The 19,119-nt window shown below is 42.5% G+C and overlaps 2 protein-coding genes across 5 annotated transcripts; one reads left to right on the top strand and one right to left on the bottom strand.

Moving 5' to 3' along the window:
* Nucleotides 1–889: 889 nt before the first annotated feature.
* Nucleotides 890–10,084, bottom strand: LOC144033787 (P2Y purinoceptor 14). 4 transcript variants are annotated; one of them, XM_077542121.1, is made up of 6 exons: nucleotides 9,776–10,084; nucleotides 9,191–9,225; nucleotides 8,882–8,962; nucleotides 5,293–5,434; nucleotides 4,279–4,443; nucleotides 890–2,432 (listed from the first exon to the last, which is right to left on the bottom strand). In XM_077542121.1, the coding sequence occupies exons 4-6, from the start codon at nucleotides 5,432–5,434 to the stop codon at nucleotides 1,438–1,440; spliced, it is 1,302 nt and encodes a 433-aa protein (XP_077398247.1). In that variant the 5' UTR covers nucleotides 8,882–8,962; nucleotides 9,191–9,225; nucleotides 9,776–10,084; the 3' UTR covers nucleotides 890–1,437. The 4 variants fall into 4 exon arrangements, with proteins under 4 accessions (XP_077398247.1, XP_077398245.1, XP_077398246.1 ...); XM_077542120.1 differs by lacking the exon at nucleotides 8,882–8,962 and having other exon boundaries at nucleotides 891–2,432; nucleotides 9,776–10,083; XM_077542119.1 differs by lacking the exons at nucleotides 8,882–8,962; nucleotides 9,191–9,225; nucleotides 9,776–10,084 and adding an exon at nucleotides 5,507–6,567.
* shkbp1 (SH3KBP1 binding protein 1) lies at nucleotides 6,009–18,379 on the top strand. The gene is made up of 17 exons (XM_077542115.1): nucleotides 6,009–6,193; nucleotides 6,592–6,645; nucleotides 6,984–7,029; nucleotides 7,101–7,233; nucleotides 8,166–8,246; nucleotides 8,366–8,533; nucleotides 8,606–8,696; nucleotides 11,244–11,422; nucleotides 11,483–11,598; nucleotides 11,866–11,953; nucleotides 13,325–13,441; nucleotides 14,081–14,251; nucleotides 14,319–14,474; nucleotides 14,548–14,644; nucleotides 15,779–15,963; nucleotides 16,046–16,148; nucleotides 17,302–18,379. Exons 1-17 carry the CDS (start codon nucleotides 6,120–6,122, stop codon nucleotides 17,966–17,968), a joined length of 2,526 nt encoding a protein of 841 aa, XP_077398241.1. The 5' UTR covers nucleotides 6,009–6,119; the 3' UTR covers nucleotides 17,969–18,379.
* The last annotated feature ends 740 nt before the right edge of the window (nucleotides 18,380–19,119 follow it).

The raw sequence follows: 19,119 nt of genomic DNA, 5'->3' as shown, positions 1-19,119 counted from the left end.
GCACTTTTGATGATTTGTATATCGCTCGCTCGACCAACTCGCGCTTCCTGACGAGAAAGGGCAACCTAAAGCAGGAAGTGGACAAGAAGAGAAGTTTCTCCTATGGGGGCGGGTATCACGGGGTGGGGGTTGTTATGACATTTAAAGTCAGCGGGCCCCAGGTAGGCCTATTCTAAAAATAGCTCACCACCATGAAACTATTGTGATTTCCCAGGAATGCTGAAGTCGTGATCATTTGAGAATATCAACACTGGAAGATAGAAATAAAATGTTATATATTTAATTGTATTACTATTTTCGGCGTGACCGGCCTTCCTTTAGTATTTGTTTAACTTTACAACAGAGAAAGCTGCAAATCTTGATCAATTTCACACCTTTTGGGTGTGGGGGCTAATCATAAATATATACAAACATAAATAACAATCAGTCGATTTTATTAAACCGATTTTTGACTACTGTATTTTAAAAAGCACCTAGTATCAGACCCGCATAAATAATACTGTCCTATGATTAAACGGTGATTTCTTATTTTTCCGAACTGTGTTTTCAAACTGGCAGCCCTTTCGCATTAATTAGTTCCCAAGAAGTGGTGCTGAACTTCAAAAAGGTTGCTGACCTTTGCCGTAAACATTTGATTTGAAACGGAAATCCCAATGTCATGTTTTTAGTGTCAAGAAAAAGGCGTGACTGCACTGCCCTCTTTTGGTTGTGCTACACAACTGCAGCCTCCAAGTCAGCGTTGCACCCAAAACGTCCATTAGCGGGCAGTAACATGCGCTAATTGGAAAAAAAGTACCGGTATTTGGACGCTGAATCGCTCCATCAGCCTTTAGTTGTGGATCTAAACGACGAGACCTGACGTATAATCGGCAAAATGGATGAACAACAAATCAGATGCCTTTTCTGTAATTACTTTAAAGTATAAAACGTTTTTTTATTTGTTCTTCCAAACACAAAAATGGCAGAGATGATGCAAAACCTCTCGTACCTGCCTGGTCTTTTTGCTTCTGCTCATCTCCTCATCTCTTCAGATCCTCTCCTAACTTCCTGCCCTTCTCCGCCCCATCATGACTCTTTTATTTTATTTTAATTTATTTATTTTAACTCTTGGGTCCTTCAGTTCAAACCCACAAATCTTTATCATCTCAGCAAATCTTTCCATGTTCTCTCATCTCCTTCATTTCCCCTCATATTCTCGTATCTTCTGACTTCCTCTAATGTCCCTTCATGTCCCCTCATCTCCTTGTATCCTCACTTTGACCCCATCTCCTCATTTCCTAACATGTTCCTCTTGTGTCTCGTCAGTCCTTCATTCCCATTGTGTCGCCGTAGTTCCTGCGAGGTTGTCGCATCTCTTTGCGTCTTCTCGTCTGCTCAGTTCATCTCTCACGTGATTGCTTCCCGAGTTCCTGAGATGTTCCCCGACCTACAGTGGTCCTAAATGTTGCTGAGACTGTGTGCGGTGGTGAGAGCGACGATCCTGTCCCCTCCTGTCAGCTTGGCGAGCAAAGACTCTCTGAACTTGTGGCACATGAGGAAGTAGATGAGGGGGTCCAGGCAGACGTTGACGGCGGATAGGAAGAGCGTGGCCTCCTTGGCCTGGAAGAGTAGGAATCGCGAGGGCCGGCCGAAAGCGGACGCCGGCATCTGGCTGAGCGTGTAGGGCACGCGGCAGACGTGGTAGGGCACGAAGCAGACGAAGAAGACGGCCAGGATGCAGAAGATGCTGCGGTTGGACTTGCGCCGGACGTGGCCGCTGTCGCGCTTGACGCGGCGGTACGAGCGATAGATGCGGCGGGTGATGGCGGCGTAACAGAAAGCCAGAACCAGCAGGGTGAGCCAGAAGAGGCCCACGCTGAAGAAGGTGGACACCCTGTGCCACTGGACCCCCAGCGGGCTCTTTAGCCTCATGCAGTGGCGGGACGTGACCTCGTCGGCTGGCCGGCTGGTCAGCACGGCGTTGGGCAGCACGCACAGGGCGAGGAGGCTCCAGGCGAGCAGAGCCAGGAGGCGGGCGGCGCCGACTCTCTGCAGGAAGTGGGCCGACGTCAGGCGCACGATCTTGACGTAGCGCTCCAGGCTGATGAGGCCCATGAAGAGGATGCCCACGTACATGGATGAGTAGAAGAGCACCGACGTGTAGCGGCACATGACCACGCGCAGGCGCCAGCCGCCCACGCCCAGTCGCAGCGCCGCCCGGAAGGGGAAGGTGGCCACCATCAGCAGGTCGGCCACCACCATGTTCTTCAGGTACACTACCAGCGCCGAGTCGCTGGGCACCCGGAAGAAGATCCAGGCCGCCGCGCCGTTGAGCGGCGCGCCTACCGTGCAGAGGAGCAAGTAGAGCCACGGCAGCACCTGATCCGTCAACGCGCCGCTCACGTCCGATTGGTTGACGGCGGGCAGGTGGCTGGAGTTCAGAGGATCCATCCCTGAAAAGACAACACACACGTCAAATCTAGGCAGATGCACGCAAAGGGAACATTTAGGGTTGTTTTTGATGGAAGTCCAAAACTGCCAAAATTAAAAATAAATGAATAAATAAATGAGTGAATGACATATATACAAAATTAAATCCCAAAAAATAAGAGTAAAAATAAAAACGGATATACAAAAATAAATAAAAAGAATAAAAAAAGGATATCCAAAATTAAATAAAAAAATAAAAATAAAAACAAAACTGGATATATAAAATTAAAAAAACTAATAATAAAAACAAAACCGGATATCCAAAATTAAATACAAAAAAAATAAGAGTGAAAATAAAAACGGATATACAAAAATAAATACAGAAATAATTAACAACATTCAAAAAATAAATATAAATGTGGAAATAAAAAAATAAATAAATAAAAAGTACAAAAATAAAAAATAAAAAGATGAATGTTTTGGAATGATGGAAAATGGTTTTGGGCTTGGTTTGTTTTGGGTCACCTACTTTTCTTTAAAGACCAAGCAAACCCGACCACGTCGTCAACTTCATATTACACAAACATGTCAAAACAAGAAAGCTGCAGAAGTTCAAGTATCTTGGGGTTCACGAGTGAGTGAAGAATGGATCGTGAGATCAAAAAGGACATGAGGGAGAGACGTCTCACTCTCTCTCAATCTCAATAGGAGTTGGATGAAGTGGTTGAGGAGAGAAAAATCTGGACTTCCCATCAGATCAGAGGATCTTGTTGTGAAGACCTTTGAGACTCTTTTGTGATTAAGGGCTATTTAAAAAAAAAAAAAAAAAAAAAAACTTGACCTAGGTATCAGCCTCAAGGATCCAAGAAAAGGTTCAAGATCAAAAGCATGAAAATGGCTGAAGTTGCTGATGTCAGTTCCATTCATTGCCAATGTGTTGATTGATCATCACATTTTTGGTGTTCTTCTACTCTCTTACTTGAATTTCTTTTTCACTCAATGCAGGATCATCTGATCTTATCTTCAATCAGGAAGTACAAACAATGTGTCCCATCATGTGTGCAAAACTTGACATTCCAAAGCAAGCAAACAAAAATTCCCTCATTTACCAAGCGGCCATTTGTGAAGTGTGATTGATGGCCGGCCAACACACATTTCCTTCTTCCGCTGACCACACAGGTGGACAAACACGACAAGCTGAGGATGGACCACAGCACGCCGACTTGGTCGGCCTCCTCGTCGTCCTCGTGCCAAGCCAACACTTGACGTGAACCAACACATGACGAATAGCGGCCATCATCAGATGTTATTTTGCTATTTTGGATTTGACGTGAAACAGCTGGACAACTTCCACTTGAAATAGTTTCACATCGCGACGGAGTTACAGAATTTCCCAGAAACATTTTTATCTTTCACTGAGTGCTTTTTTTTTTTTTAAATACACGGTGACCCCATAAGGACGTCGGTCAAGTACAACCAGACAACGGAAAAGGTTTGGAATGTTTGTAGCCGCAGAATTTAATTCCCTCCCACGGTATGAATAATCTAAAGTTTAAAGACTTTTTTTTTTCCCCCCCCCCCCAGTGTGAGGTACCACACAGCAGTGACTTTCACTTTTGGACTCCATCATCATCATTATCATCAATATCACTCAAAAAAAAAAAAAAATCAGTCCCTTCTTTGATAAATAAATGATATTTTTCTCTCACACTATTGTGTAAATAACCGAACTAGCCTGCACACTGTTAATGAGCTTGATCATAAATTGACATTTGTGAAAAATGTCAGTAGCTCTCCATCAACTTTTAGGGAGGTCAGATACATAAAATGTTCCTTTAAAGTTCTGCATGCAAGAAGAAGTCTACTCACCACACAAACATAAAGCAAGCAGCAGGCCTTGAGTCTTTTTATGGGTTGTCTCCTCACTTTGTGTCGTCGTCACGTTTGCGTTTGCTCTTTTTTTCTGCGGCGTCCGATGTCCCTCCCCCACGTGGTCTCTCGCTCTCTCTCTCTTTACTCCACCAAGCCAGCGAACTTGAAAAAAATTGAAATGTGTCACTGTCACAGCAAACCTTTCAGTGATGTCTAATTCATTCAGTGCAATCATGTAAGCTAGCGGTAATTTCTTAAATTGAAGCAAACCAATTATTTTGAGTGGTTGGTCAAATTAAAATGATTTGATTAATTAGGTACGGGTAATAATCGTCGTCAGTTTAACCTCTTGTGTATTTGAACCCACAACCTCTGAAATGTGTGGCAGACCAATAACCGTGCCTTCTGTTTTGTTTCGAAAGTTGAACAAAATAGCAACTAGTGCTTCTCAATTAGTTTTTACTCAATGCAGGAAATTGAATTTCAAATGGCTACTGACATGTGTGGCCGAACCTTCTTCACATACACGATTAATGTGCACACAACATCATATTCGCAGACAGAGGGCGGGAAATTGGAACCCGAATCCAGTATGAAAACTATTGGCCAGAGGCTTGCAGGAGTACTCGTTGCGAACAGCTAAAGTGTTCATCTGCTAATTACAAGATATTTGAGTCATAAATGGTCAAATAAAAAGACAATTGTAAAGATATTTTTGGGCACATTTTTACATGGAGCAGCTTTAAGCGATTGAATGTTGTGTGCGACTAATTTATGACTTCACATTTGGGTTGTAAAAAAAAAAAGTGAATCCAGTTTAAAATGATGGTTCCTATTCAAAATGGTAAAACTATTCTACAGGATGCAGTCTAGTTGTCTGTATTCAACTTTGACTGATTATCCTGACCCAGATGAGGAAGAATCATGGATACAGACTTGTAACTATGCAGGTAGAGTAGGTGTGAACTTTTAAACAATGCACTGGCCTGCTTTGAAGTCCTTTTACCCAACTGTGGAGGAGATAAGAGGAAGTGTTCCAGACTGCTCCGCTGTTGTCACTACCCACACTGCCTTGCTGCGCAGATGAATGGCAGGAAGAGGTGTGGAGCACTCGACGAGCGCAGGAAGTGGAGCATCTCTGCTGAAACAACATCTGCACACACGCATATAAGAATGGGACGAGTCAACCTTCCTAGCATGCAACCACAAATCTAAATATACATACCGTTCTGTTTGTTTGAATTTGATCTTGTACAAAGATGTTTGCTGATTCAATGCACGCTGTCCAAAGGAACAACATACACTGTGGAAGGAGTTTCTTCATGGCCTGTTTTGCTGCCATTTCCCAAAAATAAACAGTTGGAGTGGGGCGGGGTGAAATAATGCTCACAAATCAAAACTACAACAATCCAAAGCCCAATGCTTTTCCATGAGTGAGAGCTTCCTTTCACCGAGTAAGATCGCCATTTTGACGTGACGTTGGCTAGCTTGGAATTGTCACGGTGATAAAAAGTTTGACGTTGATGCCATTTGCTGACCTCAGCTCATTTTCTTCCAGCAATCAAATGTGCGTAAAAATTAAAATAAAAAAAAGAAAAGAAAGCCAAAACACACAGTATTCTATTAAAAAAGAAACGCGTAAATGCAAATATGCCGCTAAATAAATTTGAGCTGGGGGAAAAAAAATCCGAGTCCTGCTCAAGTCGAAACTCCATGTCGTGTTTTCTGTCACACAAATCCTCCATCGCAAGATAGTCCGGAAGTGGATTCAACATGAACGGAAACTGACTCCGTCTCAGAACATGGATCCAAAGTGTTGTTTTTTGTTTTAATTATCAATGGAAGGTGTCGGGTTGATGTCTAACACGGCGAGGAGTGGTGACCTGATCCACTTGAACGTGGGCGGAAAAAGGTGAGACGGAAATGTTTTGGGCCGAGTGTCGGCTAACCGTGGCTAGCATTTAGCATCAAGATGCGTCCCAGTCCCAAGCAGCGTCAAGAAACATTCCCGGTGTCCGACAATGGAACTCAGTCACAGATTGGAATGGTTACTGTGCACTTCAAATGCTCTCAATCAACTCGAACGAGCAAACGCCTATTCTACGACACGTTTTATAGTATTTTGAATCATGCTTCGTTTGAGTGAGTCTACTTTAGCCGAACAGTTGATTTATGTCCACTATTTAGTTTAAGCCATTTTAAGCATCCAATGTAGGTCGGCGAGTTGCTTCCGTGTAGGCTCTCAGGTTGATGACAGGCATGGTGCGTGCAAGTCAACGCAGCTTTCGTCACAAGGGTGTTTGTTTATAGGTTCAGCACCTCCCGACAGACTCTCACGTGGGTTCCGGACTCCTTTTTCTCCAGGTAGGCAAACAAAACAAACGCATGCCGCCCAGGTCACGTTATACTACAGTGTTAGTGTAAAACAAAATACAAAATGTTTAAAAATAAAACAAAAAATGCAGTATAAAACAGTGATGTAAAAAACTTGTATTCACGTTTGATAAAAAAAAAAAAAAGTTGGGTGCGTAAAAATAATTAACATTTTCATATCTAGTTTTAATTAAACAATTTACCAATTGATTTAGAACTGGTAAATGTATTTGTAAAGTTGAGACTACTGGATTGACATGATCATACCAATTTTAACAGTTAATGTTTGATTCTTATAATAAACGTTACTGTTGCAACTCTGTTTACAGTCTTTTGAGCGGGCGCATCTCCACGTTGAAGGATGAAACTGGAGCTGTAAGTCAATTGGCATCAGCCGGTTCCGTTAGCATTTGTGCTGCACATTAACACCTCTTGATGGGCCGTAGATCTTCATCGACAGAGATCCTTCCCTGTTTGCACCCATCCTCAACTTCCTGCGCACCAAAGAGCTGCACCCGCGTTCCATCAGCGTGCACATGCTCATGCACGAGGCCGAGTTCTATGGCATCACACCTCTCGGTGAGCTCCTTGACCGATCCAAGTCAAGCTTTAGACAAATGGTTCACTTAAAGAACATTTTAAAAGTAACACAAGTCAGAACTAGAGGTCATCATTTAACACCCCCCCCCTGTTTAGAGTACAGTGAATATGCTAGATCCACCTGTAAAAGGTGAAAACCATCACATAGAAAGACCACGTCAATATATATTTAAAAAAAAAAACGTTTGACTTCTCTTACACGCTTTAAACACAAATGTACAACACACTACAGCTCCAACAATTGTTAAATCGACCAATGATCAATATAAAACTTGATAAGTGATTAATCATTGAGACCTGGTTTAACTTAAAATCATCAAAATCCTCATTTCAGCATCTCAACAATAAAATGTCAGATTTCTGTAGTCCTCCATAAAAGCAGACAGATTCTCTTTTTAGTTCAGCAAAATACTGCTTTTACTTAGGGGAAAAAAAAAAGTCCCTTTTCTTTAAATTAGAATTTGCATCCGCTGACCTTACATCCCTGTTTCTATGCTTTAAAATCCCTTAAATCCCATTAATTCAAAACATAATTGCAGGGTTAACACCATTAAGAACTGGGATTCAAAAAAAATAAATCTGAAAAGTGCACTAGAAAACGGGTTTACTTCTTACAGGTGCAGTGATTCGACAGATCAATTTAATAGATTTTTGATTTGTTTAGAGACCTAAAATTGTCCACTCAATTTTTGCCCCTTGACAGTAAATAGTCAAATTTGACTCCTCAATGAAAGTAGACTCATTATCAGTGTTGAATCCAACATCCTTTACATTGGAAAACAGTGATCAACACTTTTTCCTAATTTTCCGACATGTTATGGACCAAATCAGGAACAGAATTGTAAACAACTTTAAATTACGTGAGACGTGTTGCTTCCCTGCTCCAATGACATGATTGTCATTGTGTTCAGTGCGCAAGCTGCAGCTGTGTGATGAGCTGGACCGCTCCTCCTGCGGAAACGTCCTTTTCAACGGCTACCTGCCTCCGCCAGGTAATCTGAAAACACTCAGCTGACCCCTGCTGCCAAGTCATTTTGCAGTGATCAAGCGGGTCAATTTGTTGCAAAAAATACAAAAACCTAAGGGCTGCATGTCAACGTTTGTGTTGCAGCGCACCCAGCCAAGCGCCGCAACCGTCACAGCGTTGCCGGGTCCCAGTTCATGGCGGGTCGGGCAGCGCCCGGCGAGAGAGCGCCAGTGAGGCGTAGCAACACCATGCCGCCTAACCTGGGGAACTCAGGCATGCTAACCAGGGTGGAGGAGAAGGGGTCTGCTGGAGGTGGGGGAAGCGCCACAGTTTATTAAAAAAAATAAATACAAATTGTTACTTGATAGTACTTTGCTTGTGTAGGTCCATCATCAGATCCCGGCTTGGTTCGGATCATCTGCGGACATCACAACTGGATCGCGGTGGCCTACTCTCAGTTTGTGGCTTGTTACAGGTGCACAGAAACTTTATTTATACATTGATGACCAGCAATTTTCAGTGTGGTCAGTCTCATATTGACAGCCCTATTGGAGCTTTTTTTTTTTTTTACCCTTTTTGCAAGACTCACAATATTGTGTATGATTATACACAGACTTGGCAAATGCAAAACTGACCAGGAAAAAGGACGTTTGATGCTACCTTTTTCTGCTGTTTATGGAAGACTAGTGCTGATAGAGGTTTGTAAGGCACATGGAATAAGGCCAGCTATGGAGCCCCATGCTGTGAATAATTGCACAGACAAGAACAGTTTAATATTGAGAATATTTTCAAATTACGTCACATAAGCACAAACACTTATGAAATTTGCTATAAATAATTAGATATAAAGATAAACGGCAACAGTAATGTAGCGCCAACTATTGCTTTTCAAGGTTTTTGAAAGTCACGTTCAATGTTCTATTGAAAGTTTTGCAAACCAGTTCAAGATTCGGTCATTGGGAAACTTGCCATCAAGTGGTTGAGAAATCCAAAAGGTGGGTGACCTAAAAACAAGGGCAAAATGATGCAATTAGTATATAAACCAAACATTCAATAAATAAATGTTAACCAATATACAGTAAACAGGTTTACTTGTGAAATTTCATTTGAATTTACAAGAGTAAAAATTGGAGTTCAGTTTCCATAATCCACATATGAAAAGCTCAAGTTTTAAGATGCTTAGTTTCCAGAAATAAAACAATCTACATATAAAACTTGAGTTTCAAGTTGAATTTACAGAAGTGCACTTAAAAGTAGTTAACTCAAAAGATACAGTTGTGCAACAAGCTTTGAAATCAAACTTCAGAACAAATCACAGGTCCGTTAAAAATGCTGTAAATTTCTCAATTACATTTATGCAATGTTAGAGCATTCATCTTTGCCATCAAGTCTGAACAAGACATGCCATATATAAATAGACTTTACTTCCATGCTGGCCATGGTTTGAAAGGCTAAAGCTAACTTAAGGTTAGCTTCTTTTCTGCAGCTGCATGGATGATGCAAAACCGGCTTAGCCTGCAAGACAGACGAGTGACAAAAATAGAATAGACTCACCGATGAACTGAGCAACATCAAGGGGCAAAGCCAGAGTCGAGTGGGGTTACCGAGAGCTAATGTGCCACCATAGCACAAGACAAACAACACTAATCAGTGAACCAACGAGGTTTGAGCAACTCAGCCATGATTAGAGTCAACATCGAGTGGCCTTAATCCAAAACTTCCCCATCGGGAAGTTTGAATCAAGCACCAAGTAAGCTGAACCACACCGAGGACCAGCCGCAGTAGAAAACAAGCAAGCGGGCCATTAAAGAGATATGCCCGCGCAATCAAGAATACCACAGCTGGCTCTGGTTTTCACTGATTATTCTGTGGCAGAGCAGCAGGTGAGACCCAGCGGCTCTTAAAGGGACAAGCCCACGGAAAGACAAGCACAATAGTAGGCTCCAAGTTACACTGCTTTGTCCCCACCGCCAAAAAAAAAAAAAGAGAAAATTTGCTTTGCATTAAAAAAAAAAAAATCCATCAGAACATCAACTTTGATGCTAATATATTATGCTTTTATCACTCAATAACGTGAACAGTGATTTCAGCATCCAAAACAACATTGAGGATCGGCCTTTGATAGCCAAATAATCACGATTGTGCCAACAGACGAGCATCATGCAAATCCTACTCTGCTGTGGTACTTGAAGAAGACGGTGATATGCCAGCACACACTGTAGCAACCCGGCTAACCAATGTGCCAATGTGGCGGCCATGTTGCTAAGGGCAACTCTGAAAATCAGTCGTAACTAATTTGAAATTCAACTGACTTTCATGAGGGTGATCCCCCCCCCCCACTTCACTTTCCAGGGTTATATTTTATTTACTTTTTATTTTGTTTTGACATTTTTTGTATTGAGTTAGTTTGAATTCAGTTTTAAAGCAAGTTTATTAGTTTTGTTGTATCAAAAATGCTTCATTTGAGTTGATTGGTTTTAGGATTAATTTTTTATTTTTATTTTTTTAGTGCAAGATTAAAAGAAAGAGGCTCACTAGGTAGAGTGCAATAAATTAATCTACAATTCTCAGACTGCTTGACCTAGCTTCTTCTGTCCAAATGTACAGCAATCACAGACTTAACAATGCCGCAGCGAGAAGTGACGCCACTGGAGGCCATCTTACGTTGCCACTGGCTAAGCTCACCTAACTTGAATGCATCCATCCAACCATTTTCTTGACCGCTTATTCCTCACAAGGGTCGCGGGGGGTGCTGGAGCCTATCTCAGCTGGCTTTGGGCAGTAGGCGGGGTACACCCTGAACTGGTTGCCAGCCAATCGCAGGGCTAACTTGAATGTATTGACGCGTTATTTTCTGTCTCTCTGGAAAAATGGGAGCTCACTGACGGACCGACGATGCCCACGTGGAATGCACTGACACCGTTGCCCCTACTAGCTTAGCATTGCCGTAGCCCTGCGTCTATGCTTGGCGCACTTGAGGTGGCACTCGGTGTCTCAAAGCTTCGATGTGTGTTGACGTCAGGGTGAAGGAGTCCACCGGGTGGCAGCAGGTCTTCACCTCTCCTCGCCTGGACTGGCTGATCGACCGGGTGGCGCTCAACGCCAAGGTGATGGGGGTCAACAACAAGATGGTGGCCGTGGCCTCGGGAGCCGAGATCATCCTGTGGTGCATCTGCCCGGACGGCAACGGGAACGAGATCGGTGAGGACAACCTGCCCCCGGGTCCAAGACTGTCTGCTGACGTCACGTTGTGTTTTGCAGGCGTCTTCAGCCTCAACGTGCCGGTGGAGGCTCTCTTCTTCGTTGGTAACCAGCTGATCGCCACCAGCCACACCGGGAAGGTCGGCGTGTGGAATGCCGTCACCAAGCACTGGCAGGTGCTGACTCACACCATTAAAAACTCATCGACTGGCAGCCGTTTCCCAGATTGCCGTCCAGCATTTTGACTGATTGTTTCGCGTCTTTTCATGCCACACAAAATTCTCTTCTGTCACAATACGAGCCAATCAAAAGAAAGAGTCGACTGCGTACTCTTCTTTAGTAATCAGCTGTAGAACATGAGTTGCTGAAACAAAAGTTTGTGAGTGACCCAAAGTCTCAAAATGCTTCTTTTTTTTTAAATTTTTCTTGTGTCGCTTTATCAGAACCAGGATGTTGTTCCCATCAGCAGCTACGAGACGGCCGGATCGTTCCTCATCCTGGGATGCAACAACGGATCCATCTGCTACATCGGTATACAAGCCAATGAGCATTCTGTCGCTTATTATCAACACTTTTCAATGCACATATGTCAAAATGAAACATTTATCGTCTGGTGTTGGCTGTGTTTGACCCATGATACGCTCAATGTTACAAAAGCATCCAGAGAATATTTGTTATAGCCCCTTAGTAAGTGTTTTCATTGCAAATATGTGGAAATTTTGATAGCGAAAAGCTAATATTTGACTGGCAACGTTAACTGGTGGGTAGTGTTAGTTTTGTCACCAAAAACTAAACAAAAATATTTTGTTTACAGACATTTTTCACCGGACTAAAATTAGACTAGACTGGACTAGACTAAAACACTCATTAATAAACAAGAACTGGGATTAAATCAGTATGCATTTTTGTCGACTAATGAAGATGAGACGAAAATGTGCTTCACTTAATAAAATGGGCTAAAATCTATGGACATTTTAGTTCATGAACTAGAAAAAATGTTATGATTTTGTAAAACCTTGTCTCTGCTAATCTGTCACTGCGACACTGTCATGTGACACAGTGACACACCCCCTTTCAAATCTGCAACTAGCGAATGCAACATGCACAAACACATGGTACAGACAGGAGGTGAATTCACCGTGAAAGGTTTAAAAAAAAAAAAAAAGTAAATTATAACGTAACATTAATCCAACGGCTATAACATCCCAACAATAACGTTAATCTGAACGCTAACTAATTGCGGCTAATTTACTAGCTCATAGCATGGAGTCACAGTAGCCACTTGTTTATATGCTGCAATAGTGTGTGAAGTTATTTTTCATCAAAATGATGAAAGAAAATTTTTATGTGAAATAGTTTTAGATCCGAAATGTTCTACATTATCTACTGACAAAAAAAAAATGTACAGGTGTAAAATAATTGTCCTGACTAAAATGTTGACAGTTTTTGTTGACTAAAACTAGATGAATAAAATTGTTTTTTTGGATGAAAATAAGGCAAAAATTCTAGATTTATAGTTGACAAAAAAAAAACTGGATGAGGTTGTGTGTTTGTAACTTGACTAAAACTGAGACTAAATTTAAAAATGGTGGCTAAAAGTAACATGACAGGCGGGTTAAAATGGGTCTCATGTCATGTTGGAACAGCAGAGCGAGGGTCAACCTTATAAACAAATGTCTCTGTTTTACAAAAAAAAAGAAAGAAAAATCCTTTCTGCTACACATCCCAAAATGAAGCAGGAAAAAGCTGACTGTGATTGGCTGTAGTCACGCACATTTCCGCCATGTTTGATGCAGTAAAAACACTCACGAGTGATGGACCTGAAATGTTGCCGCTAATCACAGATCACCTCGTATGAAACGTGCACGAGTGTGACGCAAACAATTGTCGCCGATGTTTCAGACGTTCAGAAGTTTCCTCTGAGGATGAAGGACAACGACCTGCTGGTGACGGAACTTTATCGAGACCCCACCGAGGACGCCATCACCGCACTCAGCGTTTACCTCACACCCAAAACCAGTATGGCCGCTCACAACAACTTGTATGGATGGAAAGCATTTTTTTTTCCATATCCTGGTTCAGGTCCATTATATTCGTATGCTCTTTGCCCTCAGCAGTACTGATTACTAGTATTGTACAACCACTTCACTTTACTCGTGACACTTTCGGCCCACGCATGAATTATATATTAATTAATATAAAGTTATTTTCAGGAGTTACAACTGCTATACTATCAAAAAATACTACTCTGAAGTATAAAATCACACATAAACAAAACACAGGCAGTGAATAATGTTGCGGCGCCGATGAACTTTGCACATTTGTACACAAGTCGGCCCTTAGAACTGCACAAAGATGTGTACACGTAGTGACATCCATAAATATTACAAACTTTGCAAACTTATTTTCACCTGCTTTAGGAGCGTATTCGTCATCACTGTCCACAGGAGTAGTTCCGAGATGGATGCTGCGTTCATTTTTAGTTCTACAGAAAAAATAATGAACAGAAACCAGATGTTAACCACAGCGGCAGATTCTAAATAAAATACGTGTAAATGTTGACCTGAAAGTGAGTTTTGCTGGATGTGGATGGTAAAAATGTTCAAACGTCCGCCACTGAACGTGAATAAGCGCTCGACGTTTTGTTGCGCTCGCCAGGCGACAGCGGCAACTGGATCGAGATCGCGTACGGGACCAGCTCGGGAGCGGTGCGCGTCATCGTGCAGCACCCGGAGACGGTGGGCTCGGGCCCGCAACTCTTCCAGACCTTCTCGGTCCACCGCAGCCCCGTCACCAAGATCATGCTGTCCGAGAAGCACCTCATCTCAGGTAAGGCCGCCCGGGAAAAACGCGCGCCGTCCTCCTAACCGCCGCCGCCGTCCCGCCCGCCCTCCAGTTTGCGCCGACAACAACCACGTGCGCACCTGGACCGTCACCCGCTTCCGGGGGATGATCTCCACCCAGCCGGGATCCACGCCGCTCACCTCCTTCAAGATCCTCAGCCTGGAGGAAGGCGACGGGCAGGGGGGCTGCAGCGCCGGCACGGAGATAGGTTAGCGTAGCGTCGGGAAAGATTTGAGTCGAGCCGCCGCCGGTTCTGAAACGCAACATCGTGACTGACGCAGGACCGTACGGCGAGAGAGACGACCAGCAGGTCTTCATCCAGCGAGTGGTCCCGGATACCGACAAACTCTACGTCAGGCTGTCGTCCAATGGGAAGAGGTATCTGTCTGTCTGTCTGTCTGTCTGTCTCTGCTTTCCACATGAAAATATTTCCAAACTGCAGACATGATCATCGCTACATGACGCTAGCTAGCTTCACGTTAGCTTCCCGTGACAACTACTACAACATTCCGCCACTAGCTGTGTGTACTTTCGCCGGTTCCGTAGTAGGGCTGGCTTTAAAAAAAAACAAAAACATAGAAATTTAAAATAATCAATAGTGAATAGATTTTGCCTCTAAAACCATGAATTGATTATTTTAATACCTCTTTTTCCCATAAATTAACAACAAAATAGAATTTTAAAGGCCAAATTTTGTTGTATCTTACTGTTTTCTATAAATGTATTATTTATGTGAATTTAAATGTATTTTCTTACAATTAAGAAAACATTTTCATCTCATCCTTGCTGATGTCAAAGTTTGTATAACATTATAATGTATGTTATTTTCATTAATAAAGAAATCATTTAATCAGTTACTGCCTCTGCAAAATTACATTTGGAATTTAATGTTTGTGGGGGTTTTTTTTTATCACGTCTTTGTTATTTAAGAAAGATTGATGTGCCATAATTCACCAATATTGGATTGACCTAAGTCAATCAATCAAGCAAGCAATCAATCAAATCAAATCAGAAAAAAAAATGATTGAATCAAACTGAACTCTTATTAATCAAAATTGAATCAATTGAGGACGTTTTAATCAATACCCAGCCTCTAGTATAAAACATATCAATGTATTTTTTTTCTTTTGCCAATATCTGTAGCCTTTAAAAAATAAATAAGTAAATAAAAAATAAATAAATACTAAAGCCGATGTATTCTCCCAATTCTAAACAGCTGAAAATGATGTGATTGTATCCATTGAGGACGACAGAAATCTGAGAATATTGTTATAATAATGTTGAGGCTGACTTTCCAAATATTTGGATGGGTTTAAGTATTGTAATCGAGTAATAGTTTGGAGCCATTTTTTATTTAAAATTGTCCAAATCTTCTGATTTCAGCATATCAACAGTAATTGTTGACTGATTTCTGTAGTAGTGAAGACCGATTATATTCCGTGTTTAATCAAAATAAGACATTTGCAAACTTTGGAAAACAGTGACCGTCTTGTGTGTGCGCGTGTGCGCCAGAGTGTGCGAGGTGCGCTCGGTGGACGGCACGTCCATCACGGCGTTCGTGGTGCACGAGTGCGAGGGCTCGAGTCGCATCGGCTCGCGGCCGCGCCGTTACCTGTTCAGCGGCCACGCCAACGGGAGCATCCAGATGTGGGACCTCACCACCGCCATGGAGATCGCCGGCAAGGTGGACATCCGAGGTGAGCGGGGGGGAGGGAGGCACGCGTCCGCCGGCCGTCGCCTCCTTGCCGGCGGGCTGACCTCCGATTGGTTGTCTTGTAGCGCTGGGCGGGCCCACGGAGGAGGAGCTGCTGGAGCTCTTGGACCAGTGTGACCTTGCTCTCACCAGAACTCCTGACAGCACACCCAGAACCTCCACATGCAGGTACACACGCACACGTTAATATGTCATCATATCAAAACAATGACCGAGAGCCGTGCAATTCATCAAAATTCAATTACATTTACAATTATTACACTCCACAGTTACAAAATTATATTCGTAAAAATATTTTAATACTAATTTTGAGTCGTTTACATTTATATATTTGTACCTTTTTAAAATGTTAAAATAACTCTATTTATTTATTTTATTTTATTTATTAAATTTAGCTTCATCCAAAAGGAACTTTTATAATTATAGTGTTTCAAAGAATTCTGTCTGAATAATTTTAGTGTTCCCTCATTTATCGTGGGTGTTACGTTACAAAAACTACCCGCAATAATGAAAATCTGCGTTGTTTTGTTTTTAAATTCCCGTTAATTATATATATTTTTTCATTTTGGTATGCTTTTTCATTCATCATACATGTTCTTTTTTACATTCATTTTTTTCCATTAAAAGTATGTTTGTTTGTTTTTTTAAATGTACTTTTATAGTATACAGTACAGCACAGTATATATTTTTTCCCATTTATTATATATGTTTTTTCGTTTTGGTATGATTTTTATTTTATTTTTTTATGAATGTGTTTTCATTCATCATTTTTTTTTCCATTTACAGTCATTTTTTCCATTAAAAGTATGTTTTTACAAATTTACTTATTACATTATATAGTGCAGCACAGTATATATATATTTCTTCATTTATGATATATGTTTTTTGGTTCCGGGCAAACACACACACACACACAAAAAAACCAAAACAAACAAAAAAGCACGTTGTAAAAAATTCTGCGAAACACCGAGCCCGCAAAAGTTGAACCCGCGATAAATGAGGGAACACGGTATATTTATGTTCAAACATTTTCTTTTTTTGTACCAAAAAATACATGATCGTCATAATCGTGATTTCACTTATTTCCAAAATAATCGGGATTAATATTTTCTTCATAATTATAATATATTTTTGACATAAGTGTTGTCCTCATTAAGCACCATTAAACTGGAGTGAGTGCCTAAATCAAGGGAGACGATGTAATTCATTTAATGTCCATAAAATACAAGATATTTGTGCGATTAAATTTTAAATGTCGTTTCATGCGCATGCGCACGTCGATGACGATGTCATTCACGTGATTTCCTGTGTGCGCTTTCAGCCTTTCTTCAGGTTTGTGCGACGGCCCTCGAGCGGATCGAACATACTCCGCCGCAGAAGCAAGAGGCGGCGCTTCACCCTGCGGCAGCCTTCCTCGCCAAGCTCCGCACCCAACCCCCCTCGCCAAGTCGGCGGTCCCGCCAGCCTCTCTCGCCTTCGCCGCCTACGGACCCCAGCACCTCCCCGGCTCCAGCCCGCGCCCCCGCCGGCAGTCGGAGCGAGGCCGGGCCCGCGGGGGCGAGCGTGACTGCGGGTGGGCCCGCAGGGGCAGTTTTGTGGAGCGCTGCCAGGAGCTGGCCAAAGGTTCCGAGGCGGCCGACGGCGCCCGGCGGAGTCTGGCTGTCTGCGGCGAGCTGGAGGCGCGCTTTGGCCTGAGGTCGCCCGCCACCTTTCCTGCGACGCCCGCCCCTCGCCACTCGCCTTCATCCCTGACGCCGTCGCCCACGTCGCCATCGCAACGCACGACCGCCGCGCCCTCGTCCCCCACCGGCCCGCCCTCCGCCTCTACCAGCCCCACGCGCTCGCAGACGCCGGCCCCGGCGCGTCGCAACGCCGCCTCCCCTTCGGCGGATGTCGCCTCTGCAAGCGAAAGTTCGCCCGGCACGGACAGCCCCGCCGCCGTACCGACGAGCAGCCCCAAAGCGCACATGAACGAGACCAGCTTCTGACAGACGCTGTGACATCAACGTGCACGGAACTGCCTGTGGCTACTTCCTGTTAGCTTGCAACGGTTACCACATCAGCAACAAAGCCAGCAGAAAACAAAAAAAAAAAAACATGACGTTGCAAGTGCTGCCTGTCAATCAAAACAATTTCCTCGAATGGCCCCTCCGCTCGTGAATATAAACTGCTAGCATCGCTAACCGTTAAAGGTAGCAATAAAGGTGTTTATCGGTGCAAGTGTTTGCACGTGGGAATCAATGTTTTGTTTTGTTGCCTCCAAGTGCCCAAAATAACACTAAAGTCTGTTTTGTTTTTTTTGTCACGTTTATCATTGATATTTTGTAAATGAAAAAGACTTTCTCCTTCTGTTCTTTATAAAAATAAAAATAAATAAATAAAGGGATTTCTGGAACCAAGTGCAAGCACCTTTTATTATTATTATTATTATTATTATTTAAAAGAAGTTAAATTTGGTCAAATAGAATTTGTGTGTGCATGGGGGTGGTTGTTTCAACATTGATCTATATGATACGACTGGATAGCCGATAGGCCAAGACTTTTGAGGTCACGTGGCTGCCATATTGCTCCTCCCAAGAATCATTTCTCGGCATACGATCCTATACATTTACAGTATCGAAATTGGAGAACATTTGAGACAGTACTTAGTAGAAACAGCATGATTTACGGTGTTTTAAACTTATTAAACATAAACAAGAAGACTTAAGACATTTTACAACTTGCCTTAAATACATGTATAAATTACTAATGATGTTTAGTATAGGAGGAAACGTGTATATTTATTTAAATTCAAGAATTATAACTAATTAACAAAAAAAAGCCTCTGCCGAATCTAATATTGGAGTCTAAAGAAGTGAGCCATAAATGAAAAAGGTGGTCTTCAAAACTTTTTTTTTTTTTTTTTTTTTTTTTTAATTGTTAAAAAAATAAATAAATAGTGGCCAACACAGCACAAACCCCCCCACCCCGCCTCCGGCCTTATACTAACTGCCTACGAGCTGTATATATCTCATCTGTCCATAAGTGTGCTCGCGAGGTGGGAGTAACAAGATGGCCGCCCTGTGACTTCAACAGCTTGCACTGGCGCTTATGGGCTGTCAGCTAGCCAGTCGTTTCGCCATTGGCAGCTCGCCATTAC

Source organism: Festucalex cinctus, chromosome 13 (assembly GCF_051991245.1).
Source record: "Festucalex cinctus isolate MCC-2025b chromosome 13, RoL_Fcin_1.0, whole genome shotgun sequence".
In the NCBI taxonomy this organism is placed as follows: domain Eukaryota; kingdom Metazoa; phylum Chordata; class Actinopteri; order Syngnathiformes; family Syngnathidae; genus Festucalex; species Festucalex cinctus.
This window is presented reverse-complemented; position numbering and strand designations above follow the sequence as displayed.